Source organism: Centroberyx gerrardi, chromosome 11 (genome assembly GCF_048128805.1).
Source record: "Centroberyx gerrardi isolate f3 chromosome 11, fCenGer3.hap1.cur.20231027, whole genome shotgun sequence".
In the NCBI taxonomy this organism is placed as follows: domain Eukaryota; kingdom Metazoa; phylum Chordata; class Actinopteri; order Beryciformes; family Berycidae; genus Centroberyx; species Centroberyx gerrardi.
Genome location: NC_136007.1, coordinates 17,543,586 through 17,570,630, shown reverse-complemented (window position 1 = coordinate 17,570,630; position 27,045 = coordinate 17,543,586). Strand labels below are relative to the sequence as shown.

General features: G+C 40.1%; 1 protein-coding gene across 1 annotated transcript; it reads right to left on the bottom strand.

Moving 5' to 3' along the window:
• Window positions 1-637: 637 nt before the first annotated feature.
• Window positions 638-21,849, bottom strand: ammecr1 (AMMECR nuclear protein 1). Its single transcript, XM_071915235.2, has 6 exons — window positions 20,541-21,849; window positions 13,559-13,669; window positions 10,542-10,656; window positions 7,026-7,116; window positions 6,814-6,910; window positions 638-5,851 (listed from the first exon to the last, which is right to left on the bottom strand). Exons 1-6 carry the CDS (start codon window positions 21,008-21,010, stop codon window positions 5,737-5,739), a joined length of 999 nt encoding a protein of 332 aa, XP_071771336.1. The 5' UTR covers window positions 21,011-21,849; the 3' UTR covers window positions 638-5,736.
• Between the last annotated feature and the right edge of the window lie 5,196 nt (window positions 21,850-27,045).

Here is a 27,045-nt window from a genome sequence, read left to right as displayed (position 1 = left end):
GACGGTTACAAAATGTCTGTTCTCATGCCGGCTACGACAATTTGAGAGCGTCCACAGTCCCATCGCACCAAAAGTGATTACCATCTTCTATTGGCTGATCTTTGGTGCCAGGTGATGTCACCTTCTATAGAGCACAGCAGCTTGAGCTCTGTTTTCTAGCCCCAAGTGTCACATTAAAGAATGTTTTGCTGACTTTTATCATACCAGACAGTAACAAGTGTTGACAATTTTAACATACCGGGTGGTTCAAAAGTAGGCATACATTAACACAGTGTATTATTAAATAAACACCTTTTATTTACAGACAATTGCATGTTGAATATTTTGTAAAAATTATTAAATACATTACAAATGACTGAAATTATACACAGCTTTATTTTTCATAATTAAAAATTGTATACTTACTTTTGAAACTGTATCTGTTGATGTGTGAGATGCTGACAAAGAAAAACACAACACATTTTTTTTTCTTTTCAGTTGGTTTTGTATTTTTTATTGAATAAATGATTTTAAAAGGTAATAACAATGTTTAAAACTACATTATCGTCTTCACAGCCATTGCTTACGTACTCACTGATAACCCATCTATATATTTTTTTTTTCACCTCCCCGACACATTTTTTTGTTTCTTTTTCAATTTTTCTTTTTTTTTTTGGAGCCATACTATCATAATAAATGCCCATTTCAAGTCTCATCACACTAACAGCAATTCAATAGGGAAGGAAGGGTCTAGCTCTACAGGGGATGTATTTTAAATTCCCAGTTCATATTTTTCCATCAACATTTTCAAGTTACTAAAGCAGAGAAAGAAAGATCCAAAAACAAAAGGAAAAGAAATAAAAGTTGGTATGAGGAGTTACACCAGGTAACCCTCCCAGCCCATCAGGCCACTGCAACAGAAAAAATTCATTTTGTACAGTGACACATCTTAGAACTCAGTGTCTCAAATATTCAGAACATAGAAAACCACTAAAATAATTTTGAAACTAGATCCAAAATATTCTTTTGAAAAGAATTTATTTTGATGTACAAAAACAGTCATTTTCTCTTTTTTTATGCATTTTTTCATTTTTTATTTTTTTAAATAAAAGTTCCAAACACAAGTTTATTGTAGTTCTTATTTCATTTGTCATTATCATTATTATTATTGATTCATTTATTCTTTTTTTTTTTTTTTTATTATTCATCTATCAGTGCGATTGTATACCAGTGCAGCTACTGGGTCCAGAGTAAAGAAAACAGGCTTTTTCATCTTTAATGGCATAAAAAATAAGGAAAATCCATCTTTTATATAAAGTATAACTGCTGGTCTTTAGGGAAAAAAACATTTATAAACCCATAAAGCTAGGAGGCACACCATGGGATTTTCATTTTTGTAAATTATAGCAATAATACTAATAATAATAATAATAATAAACAAAACAAGTAACAACAATAAGATTCACAACCATTTTTTAACCATCCTTGATGCCACATAACGGCTTCACAGATGGGCTCAATGAAAACTCATTGAAAAAAATTGTGTTGCTTCATAAGTCAAGACAGTTGAGAAATCGCACAAAAAAATAAAACAAACAGACGGAAATAAAGAACATTTTGTCATTTGCAGGGGTGTTTTTTGGAAGGACAGGAAGCCAGGCCTGAAGAGCAGCATTTGGGCATGGCCGGTGGCATCTTTGGTTCAGTCGAACATACAAAGGTAACATGAGCTTGAGCATTCCACAACAACATATGAGTGACCACACTAGGAATGCTGAGGCTGAACTCTAACCCTGGTATGGAACCAAAAGACAATCTGCTACAACTAGGAATGCCTTTCCATAATATCCTATGAGGTATCAATACTTCAAACGGTTATCAATACAGATGCAGGACTGTAGTCTGCGTGTTCACCGTGAAACAACATAACTACATGTGTTCCATTATATGAGATGCTTAAATGAAATTGAGATCGGGAGGGTTGGGTGGGGGCAGGGGTGCCGAAATCTTTGAAGTAATTTGAATATCGATGTTTTGTGTGTTGCCACACTCGTTGAGGAAATGCTTCAGATTGTTTGGGAGAGGCTTTCAAAGCAAAAGCCGAGTGAAAACCTTTCCGCTGGGTAACAAATCAAGCCTCGACTCGTCGTAGGATGGGGTCAAACTAACGACTCAGCAGCTAGAGGAAAACCACGGGTGCGCCCTTAAAAGCGGCACCCGATCTCGCAGTACGTCTTGTATCTTAGGAAGGCAACAACCACTTTCACTGCCACTATCTACTAAACGACAGACATTACACCTTGACGAACTAGGCCATGAGGTTGGGCCACAGTGTAGGGGGTAATCGAGGGAGGGAGGTTATGTGTGACTTCTTGTCCTTTCAAACCTGCAGGGGTGTCGACTTGCACTGGTAGGAAAAAACACCTGTTGAACAGATCTGCATATATCAAGGATATTAAAGGTAACACATGTAGGATTTTCTCTTCATACATCATTGTCAAATTGTGATAACGACCATTAACAGTACATTCCATAGCCCCTATGAGCTTCCTTCTTCAGTTGATTAACTTACAATAATATCTACCAGATGTTTTTCCCATGGGGAATGGAGCCCAAAATCACCCAAACTGGACTAAATCAAAGCGTACAGAGATTGTTGGGGCTACTGTTTGTATCCGTGACAGTCGCATACTTTGATAGTATTAGAATGCGTCGTCATAACAAGATTTTACAGCAACATATTCAAGAGAAAATCCTACATGCAGCATCTTTAAGTATGATATGATCAATGAGTCCGCATGACCAGTCACATAAGCTGTGACCACCCCAACATGAGGTCCGATAGCACCATATTTGTCTTTTAAATCTCTTAATGGTTAATAAGAGTGTCTAAGCCATAGATCAAGCATATCATGGATAAAACCATAGGTCTCATAATCATACATACATGCAACAAAATACATTGCATGTGTATACAAAGACATTTATGTAAAAGAGCATGGTCAATTTGGTTTTGCAGCAGAAAAATTCAGGTTGTGCTGTATTAAATGGACCAGAAAATGAATGCCTGACTGTTCCACTTAGGAAATGTTTACTTAGTCCTATTTGTCATAAAGCATACAATTGACCAAAAACACTACATCGTCTTCCCATAATTTAAGTATTTGGGGCAACATACCATAGTGTGCAACATTAGCATATTTCCTTAAAATGTGTTTACTAAGTCTGTTTAACTGGAGCTTTAAAAAAACATGTGAGGAAACAGTGTTGAGGACCAGCAGCTGAGTTGAACGTGAGGAAACAGGAGACTGAAGGCATATAAGAATCCTCATATGCCTAACAAACTGTTAACAATAGCATTAGTGTGAGGAAAACATCTTTTTGGGCCCTTTCCTACCCTGTGGGGTGAGGATGATGTTAGAAAACAGCAGAGTATGGGATAGAGGAACACTCACAGCACCATGTACTGGTCCATCATTTATTAAATCATTCATTTAAGGCAACACAACTTAAATCTGGGTCATTTCGGGTTACTGTGGATGGAGTGCCAAAAGCCCTTGACATTTTGCATAAAGAAAAATAACCTGTCAGTTAGTAAAGGCTGTTACAAAAAAAGATGTTGGTCAAGTACAAGAACCTCTCAAAAATCCCAGTCAACAAAACTAAAACCAGACTCTTAACGGCAGATCACATGAAGATCCTCAACAACTCAAACATTCTGGAAAAAAGAAATCCAACTAGCCCAGTGTGTGTGGATGTGACTCACAACAAGCAACATTTGGATGGGAAATGGCTTCTTTAGTCCTTACAAAGCCCTGGCTTTTTATTTGTAGACATCAACTGTAAGCAGCCAGGCCCCTTGCAGAGACTCTGTTCAAACTAATTCAATTGTTTGTTTGCTCTAACCTGCTGCCTAACAGCTGACAAAACAGACCAAAAATCACAACATTTCCTGTGCCACAGACACACGGATCAACTGGTTCTCACTGAACGGCAGAGCAGTGGAGAAGAACGGTGGTAGTGCGGTTTCAACAACGAAATCCATGAGCTGCATTACAGGAACTACTCGAACTCGCAGAATTTAAAAAGCACATTGACATGCAGTACTAAACGAAACGTCGCATAAACATTTTAATGTCACATGTTAATAGATTACTTCCTTTGTGCATCAAGTGGTATTCTGTCTTCATTCAAAATGCCAGCTTAAATGTATCATACGTGTAGACAAAATGAACACAGTGAGGGTATGTTAATACCATAATGCTTAGCTATAATCTGAAATATAGATACTCTCAAGTTGAGAAAGGCAAGACAATGTCTTCTCAATGACACAGGGGCACGTTACAGGACATCCAATGCATGACTGAAACCGCCATGTTCAACAAGTATTCAGTGGTGTAGCAACGCAGCTCTGCCTGAGGCCGGCTGGTGTAAGTACGCATTCAGACTTTGAAGACCCAATATATTAGAGGTTACCAATTAAACGGCACTGAAAGCAAACGCTTCAAGCCAAGCAACCAACTACTCTTACAAAGCGTGGATTAAAAAGAGAATATGGCTTTAAGTAGTTATAGCATGTCCCTGTCAATAGACTCCCTGCCAGTAAACTCAGAAACCAACAGACGCAGTAAATAAAAATGTAAGCTTTCTTCACGCCAGGAAATTATTTCTGTGGACCTGCAGCAAAGCCTGCTCCCCCACCCCAAAGAATGGGCATGCACCCCCCAACTGTGGGGAATCAAACCCACTTGTAGTCCATTTTACACAGATAATTAACAGATCACCAGCTTTGACATGATTATCTTCAGACAAAATGGCTTCCTCCGCAATTATCTCATATTTGAAGGAGTAAAAAAAAAAAATAAAAGAGGGAAAGTAGCTGTAAGCTCTAGCCAAACAAATTAAATTCAAGGTTTACAGGTTCCATCACAAGACACCACAACTACTCGGGGGGAGTATTCCCAACATCGCTGTAGGGAATCTTTAGGCATGATCCAATTTCTAATTTACTCTAGCGGTTTTCATCTTCTGGCAGACCAAGCCCTCTATCCACACACAGAAAAGCACACACATGATTGTGAGCTCAAACAAACACCGCCAGCAAATGCTGATCAAGTGGCATCACAACCCTACAATCTATACTTTGGAGTATACAGATCCCAATATCTATTTTCAACTATGACACTACAAGAGTTTACAAGGCCAAAACACCCTCAACAGTCAATCCTTTTTTTGAGAGGAAAAGACACAGCCTTTTAGAACTGCAGTTGCCTTGCTACATGGTATACATAATGTCTGGCTATTAAGATACAGAAAAGAAACAAATGTCCCCAATAAATGTAAAACTGTAGCAAAGCCTAAACAATATAAGCGCGAGACTAATCCACCATAAGAGACTTCCTTCCATCCACAGAATCAAAAACCTGATTAGGTTTGCTGAAAAGACTAGTTTAAGAAAATCTAGTATTCGTTTAATTTTCAAAAATAAGAATGAAAGGGGTTATAGATATAGGTATATATATGCTGCAAAAACTTAACTGCAGGCGAATAAAAAGAAAAATGTTGATTTCTTGCCATAATCAAATGATGCTCTGTTGCCACCCGTTGCCATGTCAACGTCTGGGAGACGGCCAGCATGGCAACGGAAACTATCATCATAAAATGGTACAGTAGTAGAAATAGCTAGACCAGGAGGGGGCAGGCTCTCCTGGGAAAAGGTCCGCGGAGAGGTCCAATGATTGGTCATGCGGCTCGCTGTCAGGAATAATGGTTGTAGGGTGGTAGAGGGTGCCCAATGCCGTTCTGGTAGTGATGGTGCTGGCGGTGGGCGATGTACTCTGCATAACCCATTGTCATCTTCTCGCTACGGTACCTAAGAGTGAGGAAAGTCGAGTCGGTAAAGGCTAGTTGACCCTCGTGCAGCTAGCACTAAGGAAGCTATGATCAGCCTCAGTCAGCACTTAAACGCACAACCACACCTACTGTGATCCTGTACAATCTTGTAGGGGATCTTAGAGGGGCCAGTACTGGAATTTGGAAGCTTCAGTCAGAACAACAAAATATTTCTAAGGTTTTTAATTGAACAGCTTTTGAGTAACTTCTCCTCATATATTCTTTTTTAGATTAATCTCCAAGGAGCAAGCCATTGAATTAGATCCCATTTCTGACAAGACACTTGTCTTGTGCTGTTAACATTCATGTCAGCTTTGATAGGTTTCATCTTTTTTGATATATAAATCATATCAATTGCAACCAAGTCTGAAGTATTATTGTTAATACCATGCTTGGCTAGCAGGAACTCTTGCATACTAATGTAGCTAGCATAAGGAACAGAAGTAACAGCCACAGTACCTAATATTAGCTAACTGAACAGCAAGTTAACCGATTACACAACAGTGATTACCTTTCTAATTAACTTTAACATTAGCATTTCTTGAAACTCTATTGGGTATTTGTTAGGCATCGTCCAGATGCCATGATATTCGAAAATCTGGAAATCCAAAGTGGCACAGTTTCTCATTACTGGCATGCTATTCTGCCACTGTTGTGTCCCAAGAGCCCTTACCATTAACAGAACGAGTGCTGAGTCACTTGAGAAGTGACTTTGACTTTGGTAGCATTCATTCAGCCTGATTGCATGAAAACCATTTGAAGACTGTGTATGGTAGCAAGTCCCATTTTAGCGAGCTGAGTTCAGTCAAATTTTGTTTTTTTGTTATATGCTTTGTGTACATGGATCTAAATGAAAGTGTGTGGCCAACAAAGAGGAAGTCGGGAGTATATTTGCATATTTGGAGAACAACTTCATGCAGTGTTTGTGAAATGTAATCTTACCTGGTTAACTTAATGGTCTTCCTGAAGTCATTTGTGATGGGAGCTTTGTAACCTCCCTTTCGTAGTAAGGAATCTATGGTCTGAATGTGGTCCCAACCTGTACAAAAGGGAGTTCATCTCTTTACATATTCCTGAATATCCCAACTTTCTGTAACAAAGTCCCTTATAAGATGAAGATGCTGCCGACTGGTTAAGGCACAAAAAGATCTCACCTTGCTCCTTTGCAACCTCTGGTAGGTAGGTGGCGGTGCGCTTTGATCCTTTTTCATTGAAAAACTCTATCCTAATACCGTGAACACCCACCTAGAATTAAAGTTAAAAAGAGAGAGGTAAGACACGGCAACAATTTTTTTATAAAATAAATAATTCTATCTTGATCACAGCGAGAAACACCAAGTATGTGAGATGTGGGGAACGCAGAGTTCTCCTGCTTACATCACCAGGTCTCTTAAAATCTTAGAACAAGTTCCTTGATTCAAGATAATAATAAATTAGAACGCAGTGCCTGCCATAATGATTTATGGCCTCCTGTCATATAAATGATACCCTCTTCAACAGTGGTTCAGATATTGATACACAGTCCACTGACTTATGATTGACAGCTAACTGCCTGTAGCGTGCTGGTGGCATGAGGACAGAGAGGGGTTATAGTGGGGTTAGAGGTAGTGTGGGTTGACTGCCATTACAACATAAAAGGACTACGGTTGTTCAATCATCATAAACTGGTGTGTTCACCAGAGCATGTCAGCACAGTCGAATTAAATCAAACCCTGGTTCCCGAACAGGGAGGCTGTGCATGCAAGGCTTTGACGATGTAAGGATATTAATCGAGCAGCATCATTTTAGTAAACCACAACAATTTCACTTGCACATTTAATAATATTAGTGTAATGCAAGCCTAAAAGAGAGTTATTACAATATCGTCCAGTATACTAGACCTCTTACTGGTTGTTGACATAGGGGCAGAATAGCCTTACACATGTGACCGTTACCTTAAAGAGCAGGTGTGTTGCTATTCTAACAAGCCCCTTACCTGTTGTCAAAAGGCGTCAATAGTTTTGCAAGCAACATCATCTGACCCTCATTTTGCTTGGCATCACAATAACCCATATTACACTTTGAAAGCCAGTAGCTAACTTGGCAAAACAGCAAACATTAGCTTTCAAACAGTATCCATGGCACAACCCTGAATAATTTAGCCTAATAATATACATCCAAGTCTTGTCCCATGTGAGATTGATCTCCTTTCTAAAGAAAAAACGATGGTTGTTATATCCATGTAATGTCCTAAATACATTCTTTAGATTTGTATGCTCCAATCTTATTCAGTTGGTAGATGTCACCGTGAAAGATTATAGGAGTTGGGATGACAGTAACTCCAAGCATAAATGTCTATCAATTTAGGTTATATAATGTGGAATGGTTGCACATAGACATTTACGATAGACTCAGTCGGTAACAATTAATAATCATATCTGCATATAATGATTTGCATCGCATGAGGGGAAAACGCTGTTTACAATGAATCAACCAGCTGATGAAAGATGCATTCTGTGTGCTCGCCTTCTTAAGTTTCTTCCCCCCCAAGAAGCATGTTCTGCACAAGGCCACGAATATTGACTTGGGCGGTCTTGGTACTGATAAACAACCCATCTAATATACTCAAGCTGTTACATTCCATGAGGTTAAACATTCAAGGAGTCGACGAAAAGGTCCACGTTGTCCAACTTCACGTCAAGTCAAAACAAATAGCCTCTCTTTATCTTTAGCTGTCTTTATCTGTGTACACCCAGCTTCTACTTTATCATGTGCAACTCCCCATTTACGCAAAGAAGCTCACCCCTTCAGACGGTGACTGACATAAATAAAGCATTAGTATAAAACATGCAGACAGGTAGAATTTGAACACACTATGATCGTTGGGGCCAGATGTGCCGGTTCCAGCATCTCTGAAATGGCCGCCATCCTGAGATTTTTGTGCACTACAGTGTCTGGAGTTTACCAAGAATGGTGTGATAAACAAAAACATCCAGTCAGTGGCAGCCCTGTAGGCAAAGATGGCTCGTTGATGAGACTTGTTCCGCAGGCTAAACATAACAGTGGTGTGCAGAACAGCATCCCAGACCGCACCACTTGTACAACCTTGTAGCGGATGGTTTACAATAGGTTCATACTAGGTTCAACTGCTGTCAGCTAAGAACAAGGAGATGAGGCTACAATGGGCATGTGACCACCAAAACTGGACAATTGAAGAGTGGAAAAACGCTGCCTGGTCTGATAAATCCCAGTTTCTGTTGCGACGTGCAGGCAGGGTCAGAATTTGGCATGAGCACCACGAATCCATGGATCCATCCAGGCTAGTAATGGTGAACACCACAGCATACCAAGACATTGTTTCTGACCAAGTAACAAAAACAAGGTGGCATAGTTGTGACTGCATCATTCATTTGTTCATTTGGGGGGGGGGGGGGGGGGGGGTATGTTTACTGTAGCATCAGAATTTTGCTTTCCTCTGTTGCCAAGAAGCAAACTGGGTTACAGTTTTTCCACACTCCAGTCCGGCCTCGATGCGTCTATATGTGTATTGTTCGATGGAATAGAACTTAATGTAATGAAGGTCAACATGGATAGAATTTGTTCTTAATTGACCTGCCTGGTTAAATAAAGGTTAGATAAAAATAAAATAAAAAAGATTGTGCAGGTGATCCAATTGGTTTCCTGTAGGCAGCTTGTATGTAAGATGGCCTCCCATTGATTAGAGTGTCATATTGAGGAAGGTCAAGAGGCTGAAACCTTTTATCTCTTCTTTAAGTAAGACAGAGCGTAAGAGAGTTTTTCCGCCCACACATTTTGTGATCCCTCTGGCTTGGAAATTGCATTTTATCAGCAAACAATAGACTTACCTATATAAAAAAGATTGCACCAGGAGCTGTGGACGGTATATAAAAACCTATTTGTGCTGCCATAGCTATGCCATCACACGGTAAATTAAGACTCATATCTTAGTTCCAAGATGGGTTTTCATTCTTTGGCTCCCAGCTGCTGTCCTCTCTCTTCAGCCAGAGCCAGAGCCGCTCTTTTCAGCTGCTTCTGAAGCTGCCTTTATGGCCCGACATAAGCCATGACTACAAATCCCTAAATGGATGTGGCTTCCAAAGGGTGTACTTTGGCTTTCCAGCCTCGCCGTTGAGCCTCAGCTGCTAGCTCAATCTATCTAAGCTTCTTCCCCTCATATACCTCATCTACAGTGGCACCGTAACCTTTGCAAAGTAAACTGCTACTTAACGCTGGCCCACGATAATGGGTCAGATCTGAAGACTGGTGTTGGCCATCTTTAGTGGACCCAGAGGTTGCTGGCCTTTGTTTACATGCATTTCCTAATCACTAGCCTCCCTTGTGCCTAGTAATTTGTTATCGACCTTTTCATCTTCCCATTCAAAGCCAATATAATGCATAAGGTTCTATCTCCTAATAAGTAGAGAATTGTTACTGCAGCAAAACACTTGGTTACGGAAGCAAGTGCAACGTTGGGAAAGACCAACTCGACAACCTGACAGAATGTGTCGAAGCACTGCTGTGTTGTAACACAGGAGAAAGGTTGAGACATCTCTGAAAAAGCATTTAGGCTATGAAGCACTAAAACTCTTCAACCAATACAAATGAAATTCTTTTATGCGCAGTGGCAGCTCCTATACTCTTCAAGCACCTCTTCTGAAACCATCTCTTACCTCCCAGTCAAGGTAATCACCGACGTCTTCAAAGTTGGTGAGAAGAGACACTGAGCAGAAGAGGCGAGGCAGCTCATCCCTTGTCATGGGGGGAAAGCGGCTGTCTTTAAGGGCACTGCAGATAAAAAAGCACAAAACCAAAATAGGTGATTTAGAAAATATTTATCACAAACATTCATGTAAAAAAAATCCTAATAGTTTGATTACAATAGTCTTTTAAATTCCTATGTAACTTGCAGTAGAGAAACGCAAAACAGTATAAGCTAGGCTTCCAACCCACACAGATGCAAAGATGTGTTATGGGCATCGGCAGACTAAGCAACATGGGTGTCCAAATATCCATGCTTTAATATCAGTGGAATCAATTTAGCACCGCACAACCCAACTGTGTAACAAATGCTGTAGTTAAAAGACATAGGATACCAATGATGCTGTCCCTAATCATTCAAAACCATCACTGAACCCATAAAACTAACTAGCTTTATTGAAAACAAAAATTCAACTACCACGCCTGCACTTCAATGACACAACCACAGTACACCCTGCTACCCTACACTAATCCTGTAAATTGGCTAACTTCCTCAAAACCAACATTATACTACTTGACTTCTATATAATCAATTAGTATGTACAGCCACTCATGCAATATCTGGCAAAAAAAAAATGCCTTTAAATAATTACAAAATTAAAAGAACTCTCCAATGTACAAAACTTACTATAGGCCTGCCTCATCAGACACAACATCATGAAATAATCTGGCCCACATTCCTCAAAATCTTAATAGACCACCACAATTAGCCTACAATCAATGCATACAATAAATAACTCCTCACCTAAACAAATGTTTCATGAATCAAAATACATCTGTATCATGAAAGCCTTCACGAGTAAGAAAAAAATTCCAAGTAAAACATTAAGAAAATAGCATACAATTCAAAAGACAATAACCTATGTAAATGTTGGTATTCAAAACAATCAGAAACCACTCAAACTTGCTACAACCTCATCTAATCTTCTTACCTAACATGCACAATCACTTATTAAAATACTTAAAGGAATAGTTCACCCAAAAATGAAAATTCTGTAATCTACTCACCCTCATGCCAAATGAAACACAGGTGAAAATTGTTAGTCCATATAACACACAGGGAGGTTGCCAGCACAACTTTGTAGCAGCCTTCTCCAAAACAACTGAAGTCAATGGGGACCAGTTCTTTAGAGTTCCAAAAAAAAAAAAAGGCAAACAATCACACTGTGAATAGAAAGACCTATACACCATGATTTGTTGCAAGTCAATCAGCTGTAGTTAAGATTTGCACTAAATTATGGTGTAAATATAGATCTTTTTGGAACTCTGAAGAACTGGTCCCCACTGACTTCAGTTGTTTTGGAGAAGGCTGCTATGGAGTTGTGCTGGCAACCTCCCTGTGTGTTATATGGACAAACTTCACCTATGTTTCAACTGGCATGAGGGTGAGTAGATCATGACAGAATTTTCATTTTTGGGTGAACTATTCCTTTAACTTAAGATTGACCCATACACAAGCACACTTTATCACACATTCACACTCTTTAAATTAGACTTATTTACAATAATCATTACATTTCAATTGTTATATAATAAATAAGATTATCAAGACATTTTGTTGTTCTCAATGCCCAACCTATTAATCTAATCAGTAGTCGTGTTATGGAGACTGCAAAGAAATGATTTGTAACACCTGTCTACTCAAACCCCTCTGTCATCTCAGTAAATGGTGTTGGTAGAAGATTAGAGGTGTTGTTTGTATCCATGACTGTTGCAGAAAAATACATTATTTGCCAAGACGCTCACAGCTGGCAAGCGTGTAACTAGTGCTAAACAAGTCTTCATTCATTTGTCTCTTCCTTTCCTACAGCTTCTTTCAACAAATATAAAAATGGACTCATTGTAAAGTTGATGCCACTACTTTTGCTGACAAAACACAAGCATTAAAAGTATATGTGGCAAAATAACCCGGGTCAAGATCGGGGTTGCGACCGGGGTCAAACTCTTCTCCACTTGGTATCAAAGTTCCACAACTGCTTGGCTCATTTTTCCAGCACACAAGTGTGACATAGAAGGTGCATTACACAAGGGCGGTGTCTTCTGGTGGAGTCGTCATGGGGCAAACGCTTACATTAAGCTGTACAGTGTTAAAAGTTAACAGCGTGAAGCTTACGTTTGGTGACTGTGTAAATAACATCAACTTTGCAACTTCACAGAACAATGTCTGGAGAGTTGTGTCATCTGCCATGTTGAACACAGAATGTAAACTGATTTTCATGACATTATAAAGGTGACAGCCCATAGACACTAGTATATGGGGGGCCAGGTCTGGTGTGAATGGTAGCGACACAGGAAATTCCTGTTCATGAGCTTTGGTGTCAATTGCCTCCTAAATGGGATTGACCCGGATCAGCGCACTGTAAAATTCCTGGGTCGTGTGTGTTAGTGGGTAGAAAGCACTATTGTATGAACCTCTTAACACAGAATGAGCACTTTTTGACACTCTCTCTTGTCCAGTTTTACAACGGATGTCACTGAAGACCTTAGACAAAAAAACAACTGAAAAGTGCACCCTCTGTTTTCACAAACAGTGATGGAAGGGCGGAAACCCCAGGAACCGGGATCAAAGTGGCACACTTTGCATTGCTGAAAATGTAAATATGAAGCAGAGTACATGAAAGAACTGAAAGATTTTTTACAATCAAAGTGTTTGAGAGTAGTCCACTTAAAAAAATAAATAAATAAAGTTACATTTATTGCAGTCGTGCACAAGCTGAGTAGGGGTTTGGGGGTAATTTACTAGGTGAGGTTCCTGTCTGTGCTGCACTGAAGAGAATTGGAGTGAGCCTGAACAGTAGTTGTTCCAATATGCTCCTCATTCACATTAATTTACCATAGTTCCACTCCACTGCTCCAGGAACATGCTCTGTCACAGTACCTCGTCTACAGCCTTGCTACACAGATGAAATGACTGAATTTCATTGCTTACCTGGTAAGGGTGTACTCCCTGAGTCCTGAGTGCAGATTCATGGCAGAAAATGTACCTATACAACCCCTCAACCGCTTGTCTCTGCCTATTTTCCATGTGACAAACAGCGGGCTGAAAGACAAGAAAGAACAAGAGGTGGTGTTTAAGCAATTTAACTTTAATAATGAAACTCAATGTCCGTCTCCAAGTTGCCAGTGCCACCTCTAGGACCATTTTTATGTCAGTGTATCTGAAGTGAATATGTTCTTCCCTGTTGAATTGACTAAGTTCTTAATCCAAGGGCTGACAATAAGGTATAATGTATATTATTAAGCTATAATTTGTTTGTCTATGTTGTTATTCTTTTTATCTGATTTCATTCAAATATGGCCTACCTCCCCCCTCCCCAAAGATAGTTTTTGTATGGAGATTAAAAAAAAATGTCAATGGGTTTTAAAATCTCACCTCAAAAGCAACAACAAAAATACAAACTAAATTTGATAACAGAAACTTAATACTCAACAAGGAATACTCCAGCAGTGCAAAACAAAATACACCAGCAGCAAATTAAATTCTCCATTTTCCTATTGTGGGCCACACTGGTGAGGCTCTTGTAGTGTAATTGTAGTGCCAGAGAGTCCGTCGTATGAAATAACGAGTCAAATTTCTCTGCATGTGGAAAAACTGTAATGGCTAGGGTTTCCGTTTTCTTCTTTTAACCTATATACGCTAATATGACAATTGATAGGCTGGGCGTTTCCCAATATGGCAGAGGCTCTGGGGTGTTTTCTCATGCCACATAGTGCATTGTAAACAAGGCATAGTCAGTACTCTTCTATTTAACTACACAATGTAATCATTACAATTATTCTGCAAACCTGCCTGTAGTAGGTTTTCAAAAAATTTTGAATTCCAGGTTTCCGCATAGATCGATTTCAGCTGTTTCTGCCAACATCAGATCCAAAATCCACATCAGAGGAACCCATTTGAAAGTGAATTACTGCTCTACCATTACAATGTCCCATACAATGCAATAAGCGATTGAAATTAAATCAAGCACTGCTGAAAATGTGAATATGAGGCACTTCAATTTCTGTGCAATATTGTGGCTTTATATTATTGGTTTCTTTATGCAGTAATCGATGATGTGGAAAAATTGATTTTAAAAACAGACCATAGCCTAGAAATCAATATAACACAGAAATACTTCATTAGACTATCTTGAATATCTTGAATCTTGTTGTTAAAATCTTTCAGCTATTTTAAACAATATAGAAGTTTATGGTCATGGCAAAGGTTTTCTATAGGTGGCCCAATTATCAATTGTTCAAGCCAGTGAACGCCTTTTAACTCTTATCCTGTTATGTCATTCATTATCCGGAATGATGAATATGTCTTAATATGGTCATTCATTTTATTGGTAACTTTTTTCAGATCATTTCATTAACATCACCACAATGATGAATTAGTGTACATTATAAAGGATATTTGTTGCTTTAAGGGAGATTCTTCTCTGTACGCAGTACCTTTCAAAATGGCATATGCAGTATGTGCCCGACATATTTGATCTATAGCCTTGAAAATGCTTTGTGCTTGCGGAAAATTATTTTTTTTCCCGTTTTTTTTTAAGCTGCACTAGGCAACTGCGCTTTGGCAGTCCCAAGTGGCAGCAAGGGATAAGCGTTTTAACTTTTACAAAGAACTCATGTAATGTGATGCAGGGCTGCACAGTTAGGGCCAAACTAATAATACTGATTATTTCATCAGATATTGTGATCAGAATGATTAGTCACGGTTATTAGTCTTAATATCAGGAACAAAATTATCTTACTGCACTTTTTGCATTTTAAACCAACACCTTGACTATTTTCAACTACAGCTGACATTCTAAATGAAATGAAATGTTTCCGTATTGCCATTCATTCATTCATTAACTGTCATAAGGCTATAAAATCTTATTAAAATGTGTTTTACGTGTTATTTTAAGGATTCTGTTGCTTATGTTTTTTTTATGTGTTCTGTTCTACAGTGTTTGTTCCATGTCTTTTTTACCCTTGTGTTTACCTTACTAGATAACCAATTTCCCTTTGGGACAATAAAAATATTGAACTCATTCATTTTCCATGCCCACTTATTTCTATTCAGGGGCCAGGAGGGATAGAGCCTATCCCAGCATGCATTGGGCGGAAGGCAGAGAAACAGCTTGAACAGGTCGCCAGCCCATCACAGGGCGAACACATAGACAAACACACTCACATTCACACCTATGGGCGATTTAGAGTATTCAATTCACCTGACCTGCATGTCTTTTGGATTGTGGGAGGAAACTGGAGCACCCTGAGGAAACCCACGCAAATACGGGGCGAGCATGCAAACTCCACACAGAAAGGCTCAGGGCTGAAATTTGAAACCCAGGACCTTCTTGCAGTGAGGCAACAGTGGTAACCACTGAGCCACCGGACATTGTGAAAATTACAATTGCAATATACAATTAGGCTACACGATTAATTGTGCTGCCCTAACGTGACGTCAGCAAACTGTGCACTTGGGGGTCTGAAATTTCTTCTTTTTGGTGGCAGGTATGGGTGGAGAGGGTGAAAAAAGTCTTTTGGCAGCTAGTTCGGCTATTGTTGCCGAGTCCAGCTCTTTCTCTGGGCGGAGCAGTCGCTCGCTATTGTTTTGTATTTCATGCTTAAGTGTTGATTTGTCACTTCATCTGTGCCAAGAAGATTTCCCACCAGTGACCATACCCAACACCTGAAATTAATTTGGGCAATTGAGGCAAATCTCCCGGGTCTCAATTATGGGGGATGGGACACTCTTCTCTGTTGCAGCCCCACTTAGTGATTTGGCTGATAAGACGGGTGTATTTTTACATAAAAATCTTGCCTAGTACCACTTTAATGTTCCAGCGTTTTACTGCTGCCGTTTTATCAAATTAACCTAGAGCTAAATGTAATTGCAGTGCATGAATAGATGTGTCTGCTTGGTGGGATGGATGGACGGATAGATAGATGGATGATAACATCAGCTAAATTTAAAAAAGATTCTGGTAGCTCTCATTTATGTAATTTAGATTGTAGAGAGTGTAGATTGCTTCAGAGTATGACATTCTGAATAATACTACAGGATAGGTGGGGAGGATAACCATATGTAACAATTTTTTTTTTTTTTTTTTAAATGATACAACAAATTTACAACATTTCAATGGCATAAATAAGTGCTTGTTTGACAGAGCTTTTGCAACTGCCAATGTGACATAAAATATGCTGATTCTACACTTGATTGTGTCCATATGGAAACATTGCAATTTAGTCCTAGTGGAGTCATCTAGTAGCCTCGCAAGCCAGACGAGTCTCGTGAGTTGATCACATTGCGAGACACGTCTGGCCTCCCTCCCTGATAGGAGGCTAGGAATAAAGCGGGTCCGGACACAAAATGGACGGTCCAATCACAGTTTTGGAGGCTGATCCAAGGGGGGCGACACAAGCGAGACACGGCGCAGCTGAATCGTAAACATCAATGGCGGCAGTGGAGTATGGCAGCGTTGGCTGTGTCGATGAAGCCATGTCTTCTGCCATTTCAGAATTCAAGGGCGTAAATGCATTTAAAGAAAAACAAGTAACTATACTGAAGGCATACCTTTTTGTAGGAGGAGAAGATGTTTTCACTCTTCTTCCTACCGGATTCGACTAGCTCTGTTGGCGGTGAAGATAAAAAGGCACGGAGGGAGAACCCAATACTCATCGTTGTGTCTCTGCTGGTTGCACTCATGGAGGACCAGATCCACGAATGTGCAAAACTGGGCATCACTCCCATGCAGCTTGGTGTTAAGAATGACTCGGATGTCATCCATGGAAGTTGCCAGATTTTTTCGGTAGCCTGGAATCTTGGTTGGTCAACGATAAATGGCGGAACATGCCATTTACATCTACATTGTATCAAGAAAATCTGATTGGGATCGCTGTGGATTAAGTTCACGTCACATTCAAATGGTAAATATTGCTCTCATGTGCTAAGCTACATAACACTGTTTAGCAGAAAATCTAGCGGCGCACTGTGTCGACGTCATGAGACTCATTGCTCTGATTGGTTTGAGCATTTAAATAATGCAAGGCGGCAACGCCCTCGATCGAAATCACTCTCAGGGAGATGGAGGCCAGAAGTTTCTCGCAGTGTGATCAACTCACGAGACTCATCTGGCTTGCGAGGCTAGTCATCTAGAGCGACATTGGGAAAAATCTTGTACAGAGGACTCTAGCGGCTCACAAAAGAAAGATGTAGTTGTCAATGTCATTAGTGTGTATGTATGTGCAAAAATCATAAAGGCAATCATGTATGGAATCAGGAATTTCTCATATAAATAAATGCACAAAACATTTACAAATGTGCATGTCAAGTGTGAGTTTCTTTGCATTTATTTACAGATAGTTGAATCTGCATTTCCAAATCATCTGTTACGTGTGGATATGGCTGCATTTATTTTCAGACATTTCTCACGCAGTTTGGTCTTCAGATCAACAAATGTTTTTTTAAATTATATTCACTTTAGCCGATCTGATTTTGAGACAGATTTTGTGCTTTACGGCCAAGTCACATCAAAGGGGATATGATGTCATGCGTGATGGGCCAGATGTTTGAAGAGGGAGCCACTGTTATCTTGTTAGCGGCTAAGTTGTCTTAGCATCATGCTTGACAAGTAGAAATAAAAATGTTGAACTTTGTGGCTGCTTGTATGATTTCTTGGGTCAGAGGAAAGTTAATTAAGAGGTTGGTAACAGTACCTTTCCACTTTTTAAATTATCAACCGTGACACTGGCAAGGCTAACTAGCATTATCATAGCTTGTAGCTAATAGCTAACTAGCTACCACTTGTATGCGATGCCATGTTCAATGCCCAGTAGTAGCTAGTTACTAGTGATATATTATCACTCGGGTAACTTAAAAACAGCCATCAAATAATTATGTACATAAATGTATCATCTAGTCCTGCCTTATCCCACAGCATCTCTTCTTCTTCACTGCCATGATTAGAGACTCCTCCATGTTGGACTTCTCTCAGAGGTCAACATAACCAAAGCAGCATTTCTATTGGTCAGATGTGCGAATTGCAAAATCTGTCTCAAAATCTGATTGGATACAGAGAATATGGCTTTTAAAAAAATAAATACATAAAACCATTTGCATTTCAGAAGACCAACTCTGCTTGAGGAATGTCTACAAAAATCGGAAAACAAATGCAACCAAATCCATGTGTCAGATGATTTGGAAATATAGATTCAACGTCTGTAAATAAATGCAAAGGAAATGTGTTTTTTTATAACATGTACATTGAGTACTTGAAATGCAATTTTTATTGTATAAATATATTATTCTTGGAAATATATATATATATATATATATATATATATATATATGTGGAATTGTTTCGCATTTATTCAGATGATAGTTGCCATTACACAAGTAGGGTGGTATTTGTTTGTGTATGGGAAAATACATTTTTGATCACCATTGTTTATCCACAAGTCATGACATATATGTAACTTGTTTTATGCACTTATTTATGTATGAGACATTCCTGATTCCATAACCATGTATTTTATTGTGAGGCATTCATCAAAAGTGGTTTGTATGGTCCAGTGTAAGCCTATCGGAGAACTTTTTAGCATTATATTGTGGCTTATAAAAGTAAAACAATACTGCTCTGCATGTGTATAGACAATCCAGCAATTTCTTTGACCATGTACTTTTGGGGTATATTCATGTGTAATCCTGGTCAATAGTTTTTCTGAACTTTTTTCACCCATTTTAAGTCAAAATACAGGAGTATTTTTACTCCAGCGTTTATAAACATTGCAAATGTAAAGAATCCTTTTACACCCTCAAAATGTATGTAAAACTCCAGCGGTCAATCACATGCTATAACATACAATGCCTGTATAAGGTGGGGCGAAAGTGTTTCAAAGGAGGGCGCAGTACTGCAGTCACGGCCAGTCTAATTGGCACAAAGCATACATATATTCATGATATCGTTAATGACATTGAAAAAGCTCACGTACGGCGCCTGCCACAATTACCAAAATATTACGCTTTTTGCCACTGCAAATACCCCCAGTAAGTAAAAATTGACTGTCTGGCCCTTCGACTGTTGACCAGTTAGCAAGCAACCATCTTTTCTTTGTTGATTGATGCTAAACACAGTTAATGTTTACCCACAGCTCGACAAGATACTTAACTTTACCAACGAAAAAAAAAACTGCACACAAACGGCGCTTTAATTGTATAGTTGCCATGGTTCTCAGAGACACTTTTTGATAGAACTATCGTTAGTTAGCCGCAAGCTCATCATCGGCTGCTAATATAGCTACTAACGTTAGCCAACAAAGCTAAACCTGACTTGGTGGCAATCCAGAGTTCATTTAACACTCTGGAGGTAAATATTGTAGACCAACTCCCGGTGTTTTACATATTTGATTGGTTTGTGTTATTCAGCAAGTCAACTACTGTTATAAGGTGGTTTTGGTTTTAGCGAGTACTTAATCTACCTTGGTCCACCCTCTTCCATTAAAGTGTTAGCTAGCAGCTAGCTAATATTAGCTGGTAGCAAACAGGCTTAGCCAGTCAATGTTACTTGAGTTGGCCAAAAGTAAAGATAGTGGGTTCTCCGTTGCATACTTCGGCGAAATCCCAAATTCAAATGGCACACCATTCACTGATAGCTAACCTAGCTTGGATATCACATAAAACCATACTAGCGTTAGTGTACAAGAAGGCCAGTGCAGGCAATCTCTTCGACAAGGCCCAAATTGCAACTTGGACGCATTCAAGTGTGATAACGAGCTTTTCAAATTAAATTGAAATAAAGTTAAATGTCATTTCATTTGAGTTTGTGTTCTTTACACTGGAGCAAAAGCTTAAGGCAAACTGATCAGTGTGCCACGAGACATTTGTTGGGAACACACCGGCCAGCTCTGACATGGAACAACAAAAGACAAAAACTCACTAGGGATCGTTTGTAAACCTGGGTGTTCTCGGAGGTTGGTATCCATACAGATGGCAATAAAGCACGTCGAAACAGAAGCAGCACATCTCCGCCGAGACAACCATTTTCCTGCCTCCACTTCCCGAACCAGGTCCCGGGCTAAGATTCGGGGAGAGGCCAGATGAATTGTAACCGGCCGGGGTTGGGGACAACGCGTTTGTGCTGCTGCTGCTACTACTACTACTGCTGCTAACGTTACCCCCAGGTCCCCCCAGGCCGTTGGCTCTGCTCACGTTCCCTGCTGCAACGGTCGTGGAGGAACCAATCCCCAAGTCCGATCCACAATGTCCGGTTCCTGCCACCCCGCTTCCCGCCCCCACCCCGCCAGGACCCCCCGACCCGGGGGATCCCGACAGTTTCTGCTTCTTCACCCCGCAGCACCCGGCCGCCATCTTGGAACAATCTGCACCGACACACCGCTTCCGACCCATAACCGTCACCGCGGGAAGGGTGGGGGGGAACGCCGACCAGACGTAAAAATCCCACTGCGTTGATACGTATGACGGACAATACTCCACTTTCACTTTTTTTGTCGGACGACGAAATAACCGATGTGGGGAGAGACTGCAATGTCACCCTAGCGTTGCCTTTAAAAATGCGTGACTTAGTTACGCAAAATCCATAGCTGATAAGCGTTTTTTTCCTTTAGTAGTCAGTCAGTCAGTCCAGCTTTGGATCACGGTGTTTTAATGGATCACAGATAAGTCCTGGCCCAATATTCACCCCTTCTCCTAACACGACACCCTCCGAAGCGATCTCAACCAGTTCCTCTTTAACATACAAGTTCAGGGACCGCACAGTCCGACCAGGCCGCAGATGACTGTAGCCAGGCAATCCAGATGTGAAGCCGACAGACAGGGCACTGTACCCCCGCAGCACGCCTCTCCGAGTGGAAGCCGGGAGCTTGAGTACGCAGGACCCATAAGCTTCAGCACAAAATGTGCACAATGCCTCGGGCAATGTAGCTTATCATTACACCAGTTTGTTTACTACTTTCTTAGGAACTTCTAATTACACGACAGGCCCAGTACATTGGAATTCCAGACGCTGGGATAACGCAGAGTAAAATGGCATCTGACAATGCAGGTTTGGCATGGCACAATGAACGCGTCAGCGTCGACCAAGTCATTTCAGTAGCCAACATTAGCCTACAACCGCTTCAGTTTGCACCTGCATAATGTCTGTTCTTGGACCTGGTTTAAAAATATCAATAACACCCCCGCGTCAAATGTAGAGCTGAAAGTTTGCAGTAGGTTTGTTTGGAGGTTGTCATCCGTTTATGGGGATTCATATAGAAGAGCTTTCTAGTCCATGATCCGTGTGAAATCCTCCGGGTTTGGCAACCCTCGCTCCGCACCCGTCTCTCAGCTGCTACCATTCAGTGCTGTTCGGGTAAAAGCCCTGTGATCATTCTGTAGGCACAGGCATCGTTGTCGTCTCCACGCCGAAAGTGGATTCAGAAAATACCTTGCGCCCAATTTCTACACATAATACGTAGTTTCGGGGGCTGTCAAATTTGTAATTCAGAAGAAATCTAGAATACTCAGAAAGTATGCGTGCGCATGACGTTGATACGTGCGTGTGTGCGTGCGTGCGTGAAAAAAGTACTCAGATCCTTATAAGTAAAAGCATAATTACCCTTGAATAGCTGTTCTCTAGGACTACTGAGTTCAATATTTTACTTAGTGACAGTGAATTCATTGAAGAATGGCCTACTCAATGTTATTTATGTTGCCCACTTAAGTTGTCTAAAAGTAAATGTATTTGCTCAATAATGTCTTCTTATTTCAGTGAGGTGATTCTTCTCTGCAGCATTCATCTCTGTGGGTTAAGTTAAAGGTGTCAGTGGTTTACTTTTGCATGACATTTCTTATTGGCCTAACATTAGATTTGGCACAAATGTCCCTGTTACATGGACTATCAGTCATGAATTAGTTTATCAGCAGAGTAGTATAGCCTAAATGCCAGCGATGAATAGACATCTTGAGATCAGCTGATGACCATGACTCATGATGCTGAGCGTGTTCAAATATGATATGCCTGCCAGAGTGAAATATTGCTTGGGTGGGTGGGTGGGTGGGGTGGGAGTCTGTGTCTGTACCTCAACTTGAGATTGTATTCTGTGAAGTTCCTTTATGCATTTCAGGGTATTTCTACGAGTTTTCAGCTGCGTTTGTGTCTAACTTAGTCTGAAGCAGTACATGTAAAGCTAAATAACTACAAAGGTTTGAGTCATCAAGTCAGTTTTGCTCATGTAATGTTGATTTAAGGCATGAATGACTTAGTTGTTTTTCACTTGAACACGTGGCAAATTAGTCAGGAGAAAATCTTTGCTTATCTTCAGGGTTGATAGAAGTAGCGGCACGGTTCAAAACTGATTTGATAACTTAGACCGTCATTAACTTGTAGTGATTTAGCAAACCATGTGCTCCATACTTCACAAGCAAAACTTTGATTAGACAGTTCCATAGTATCTCCAGACTTTGAATTCCTCAGTGTAAATTGATCAGAGTTGTACACAAGCAGATACCTCACACTGTCACTCAGCATTTTGAAAGATCTGGGATGGCTCACTCTGGAGAACGAGTGGCCATGATAAAGATGAGAGTATAGCCCACATTATCATCTTCAGTGCCGCCCTTAATGACTTACTTTCCTTACTTTACATGCAGTGGTGATTCTCATAATCACAGGACCAGAGCCAGTGAAACTGATGTAATTATCTGCAATATCCCAATGCCAAAAAAAAGTGTCTGTGCTTATTGAACTACTTCTTTTGAGGTAAATGTCCATTCAATTTCCAGTTTCTAGAATAGACAATACACTTCTCACCATTGTGTTTTTACCCTGATTTAATTTCACTTCCAGCCATATTTGAATTTATCTTCTAGGTGAGAAAGCAGTAACTCCTGGACCCTACTCCCACAAAGTGCTACATGACTGAGACCATCAGGCGTTCCAAGACATTTTCTAATGTACAAGCAAATTATTTTTGCTGTCTTCATCAGCCTGAGCTGTACATAGACCCTGTATTTGTCTGGTAACATAGGCCTCTATACCCTGCAGCAGTATGCAGCACATGCTGGGCTAAATAACTACAGCTTAACAAAGGTTTGAGTCATCTAATCAGCCTCAAAACATCATGCTCCTGTTATTAAGATTTAAGATATGCATGGATGACTTTGACAGTTGTTTCTCCCTACCAAACTTTCTGTGTTGAACTCTGTTGGGAAATTAGTCAGGAGAAACAACCATTCCTGTAAATAAATGATAGGCAGAAAGCAAATTCCTTGCAAATCCTCGCAGCTTTTCCTTACCCACAACCCATTTTGATGCCCAGGTGATAACCTCCATCACCATTATGAATAATGATAATAATGCAGTTATACTATATAGAATATATTTTATTCTAAGCAGTAGCAGTTAAGGACAGAGGTCTGGGGTTGACAACATTCTTGTATGTCTTACTGCATTTTTCCCCTCTATAGGCTTTGGTAGGCCATCATCCATTTGGTGTTCAGGCTCTTAAATTGATGGGATATCTGGAGGAAGGCATATCTCCTTATGGGTTTCCCAATCCATGCATGTCATTTTGAGATCATTTAAAATTATTTAAAATACGTTCTACTACTAATACTATTCTATTTGCTGACTTCATGATCACATGTTTAGCAGAAACTGGCAGAGGTTTGCTCTTCATCTTACTGCAAAACATGTGAGTCCATAGAGTAAAGTTTGAAGATGTCTGCAGTTATGGTTGTAAGTTATGGTGTCTACATTAGGACTAATCAGTTGATTGATGAGGAATTTGAGCAATGGTTGAATTAAACTTGATCATTGTCACCAAATACCATGGTAACAAAAGTACTCCAGTTCACCTTAATTAACTTGCAATCATACTTCACAAACCTTATTATCATCTTAGTTACTTTATTTAAATAGCAATGCTTTTCATCAGTTAAATTCTTCATGGTTAAAGGGGAAACTCCATTGTAAAACATTTAGTCCATTTAGTGGAGCATGAAACTGGCATACACAAGGCTTAGTGTAGCTGAGCAGGGTGTATTCTTGTCAAAACCCCCATTCATGCAACCCTTGGATTTTAGGCGTGGGTGATGTCATTGCAATGCAATCCACCACATCCAGATTATCTTTTGAAGCTACAACAGGAAAGGGGAAGGCAAGCTGAGTTTCCTCCCATTCCAGTTCCATTACAGTATAGGGGTGTGCACTGCTCTTCAGCCTCAAGGTGGCTTTGAGTAAAGTGAACAGGCTGAGCTGAGAGCATTTATTGCTGCTATTATAAAACCCTTGTGAAGCTTAGTTCAGCCATATAGTCATTATTCCTTATTCAAGAAAAACTGACATGCGCTGTAATCCTTCATTGAATATCTGTGGATAAAATTGTCTGATTTGTTCCATTCATTCACTGTTCTATTCTGGGGAGCAGTGACAATCTGGCATGTTGTTATTAAGCCCTGTGGTGGAATTTCCCCAGCGGGAGAACTGACTCGCCTCTCGGAGAGCTCAAAACTGACTGAGGAAAGAGAGCAAGACATACTGATAGAGATCAAGTGAAAAATCTATCAGTTCATTAAAACTTTACAGGCACTTCAAAAAGTCAGAAAAGACATAATGACAAAAACACCACCACCCATTTTAGGGAAAATGCAGGTGATACACAGTAATCATGTTCTGTCAGATGTTTGTATATGGGGTCAGCAACATACAGGCCTATAGGCAGACTAGTCATTTGTTGCAGTGTGGCATTTATGTGGAAATAGGCTTAACAGGGAAGTAAGTAAGATTTTTAATGCCCTGTAGCACAACATGGCCATAATACTGTATATCTGCAAGGGGTTGATAGGATTGCTGATCAGTCAAAAGGGCTTTTCATATTACACTTAGCCCAAGGCTAAGAGCAGGTTGAGTCTTCTCAGCCCCGAGCTAACAGCTATCTTAGCCTGGGGCTAAAAAGGCTTCACACTAGCAACATTTTTAAACATTCCAGAGAAGGTTTCTCGTTTTCAAGTGTTCTCAAGCTAAAAAAGCAAATGACAATGTGTTTTGCATCTTGATATATAACCGCTTCACAAGACATTTCTGTTGTATATCTGCTTTAAAATCTGAAAATGAGACTCATTGATTGTGTGTGGGGTCACAACAACATACATCATGGGAGGGGTGGGCTAAGGGTGCCAGAGACTTGTATCGGAGGGGTAAGTTTTGTCAATGTTGTTGCAATTCTTATTGATCACCAATAGAGGGTGATAAAGGTCATGGATTGCTTAATGCCCCATTAAAACAAACCTAATACAGTACTTCCGCGGTCCTCCTTTCAGAAAACCCTCTGTGTCGGATGCATTGGCAGTAAAAATCTTGGGTGAAGGAGAAACATTTTTGCTTAAAAATTGTGCATAGCAGTTTGGAAATTGTCTTGTGGATGAATATCTGAAAATATTCAAATTCTATTATCTGAATAGAGCTCATGTACAAATCCCATGCCAGCCCTGGCTGCTCAGCTCTCCTTTCCCGGCAGAAGCCCAGTCATCACTTTATCTGGACTCGGCTGTTCTCCCTCCTGGCTCCCCGGTGGTGTAATGACCTTCCTACTCCGTCTAACAGAGGAGTCACTCCCATTCTTCCATTGTAGGCTGAAAAACTCATCTCATCAAGAGGATGTCATGTCACCCTCCTGTGTTCCCTCTCCCATATCTTCCTCTTCTACTTGCTCTTATCTTGAAGTAAATAGAAAATCCCTTCTACCTCTCTCCTGAGCTCTTATTTGTCTTATTTCTTTTCTTTCTTTCATTCTTGGGTCACAGGAATATTACCGGGACACTATGACTCTGATGCTCACACTCCTTACTCCCCCTTACTCCTTACTTTTGGTTGCTTGTCATGTTGGTGATCTAGGCATTGCAGCTTATTCTTTTGTTGCACTCATTGTAAGTCGCTCTGGATAAGAGCATAAGCAAGAAAGCCCATAATCCTGACTCCCTCATGACCCAAGTGGAGCGCGCTCATTCAGTCTCAATCAGTACCTCAAATACTTGGGATAAAACCCTGTCTGGTAACAACACTGACTCATTTCCGTCCTTTGCTTAGTCATAAAGCTGTGGCAATTTGTGTTTCAAGTAGGCAAAGTCATTATGGTGAATTTGGTAAGCTTTGTCTACCCTGCAAACAATAGAGACACGGAGTCAGTAAACCACAAAAACACAACAAAGAGATTGTGTTTCTAGTCCAGCAGCCATGCAAAATATTGCAAGATCATGCAAGTGTCACTCGATTCATCAGTGCCAGCATTTCAGTAGATCTGGGTTGCTGCAATGAAATTTGTTTTGATCTGATTCAGCAAAGTGAAATGCTTACTCATTCACTTACTGAATGATTGGGTCAGACAGTTAATTCACATGCAGGTCAAATGGCAGGTGGGAGGGTCAGGGGTTGGGTTTTTAAACCT

Coding starts and splice junctions, on each gene's coding strand:
- ammecr1 (XM_071915235.2), bottom strand. CDS start 21,010: ATGGGTCGGAAGCGGTGTGTCGGTGCAGATTGTTCCAAGATGGCGGCC. Junction 13,670..20,540: donor AGGTTTACAAACGATCCCTA/GTGAGTTTTTGT, acceptor CTTGTCTTTCAG/CCCGCTGTTTGTCACATGGA. Junction 5,852..6,813: donor AAGACCATTAAGTTAACCAG/GTAAGATTACAT, acceptor CCTCACTCTTAG/GTACCGTAGCGAGAAGATGA.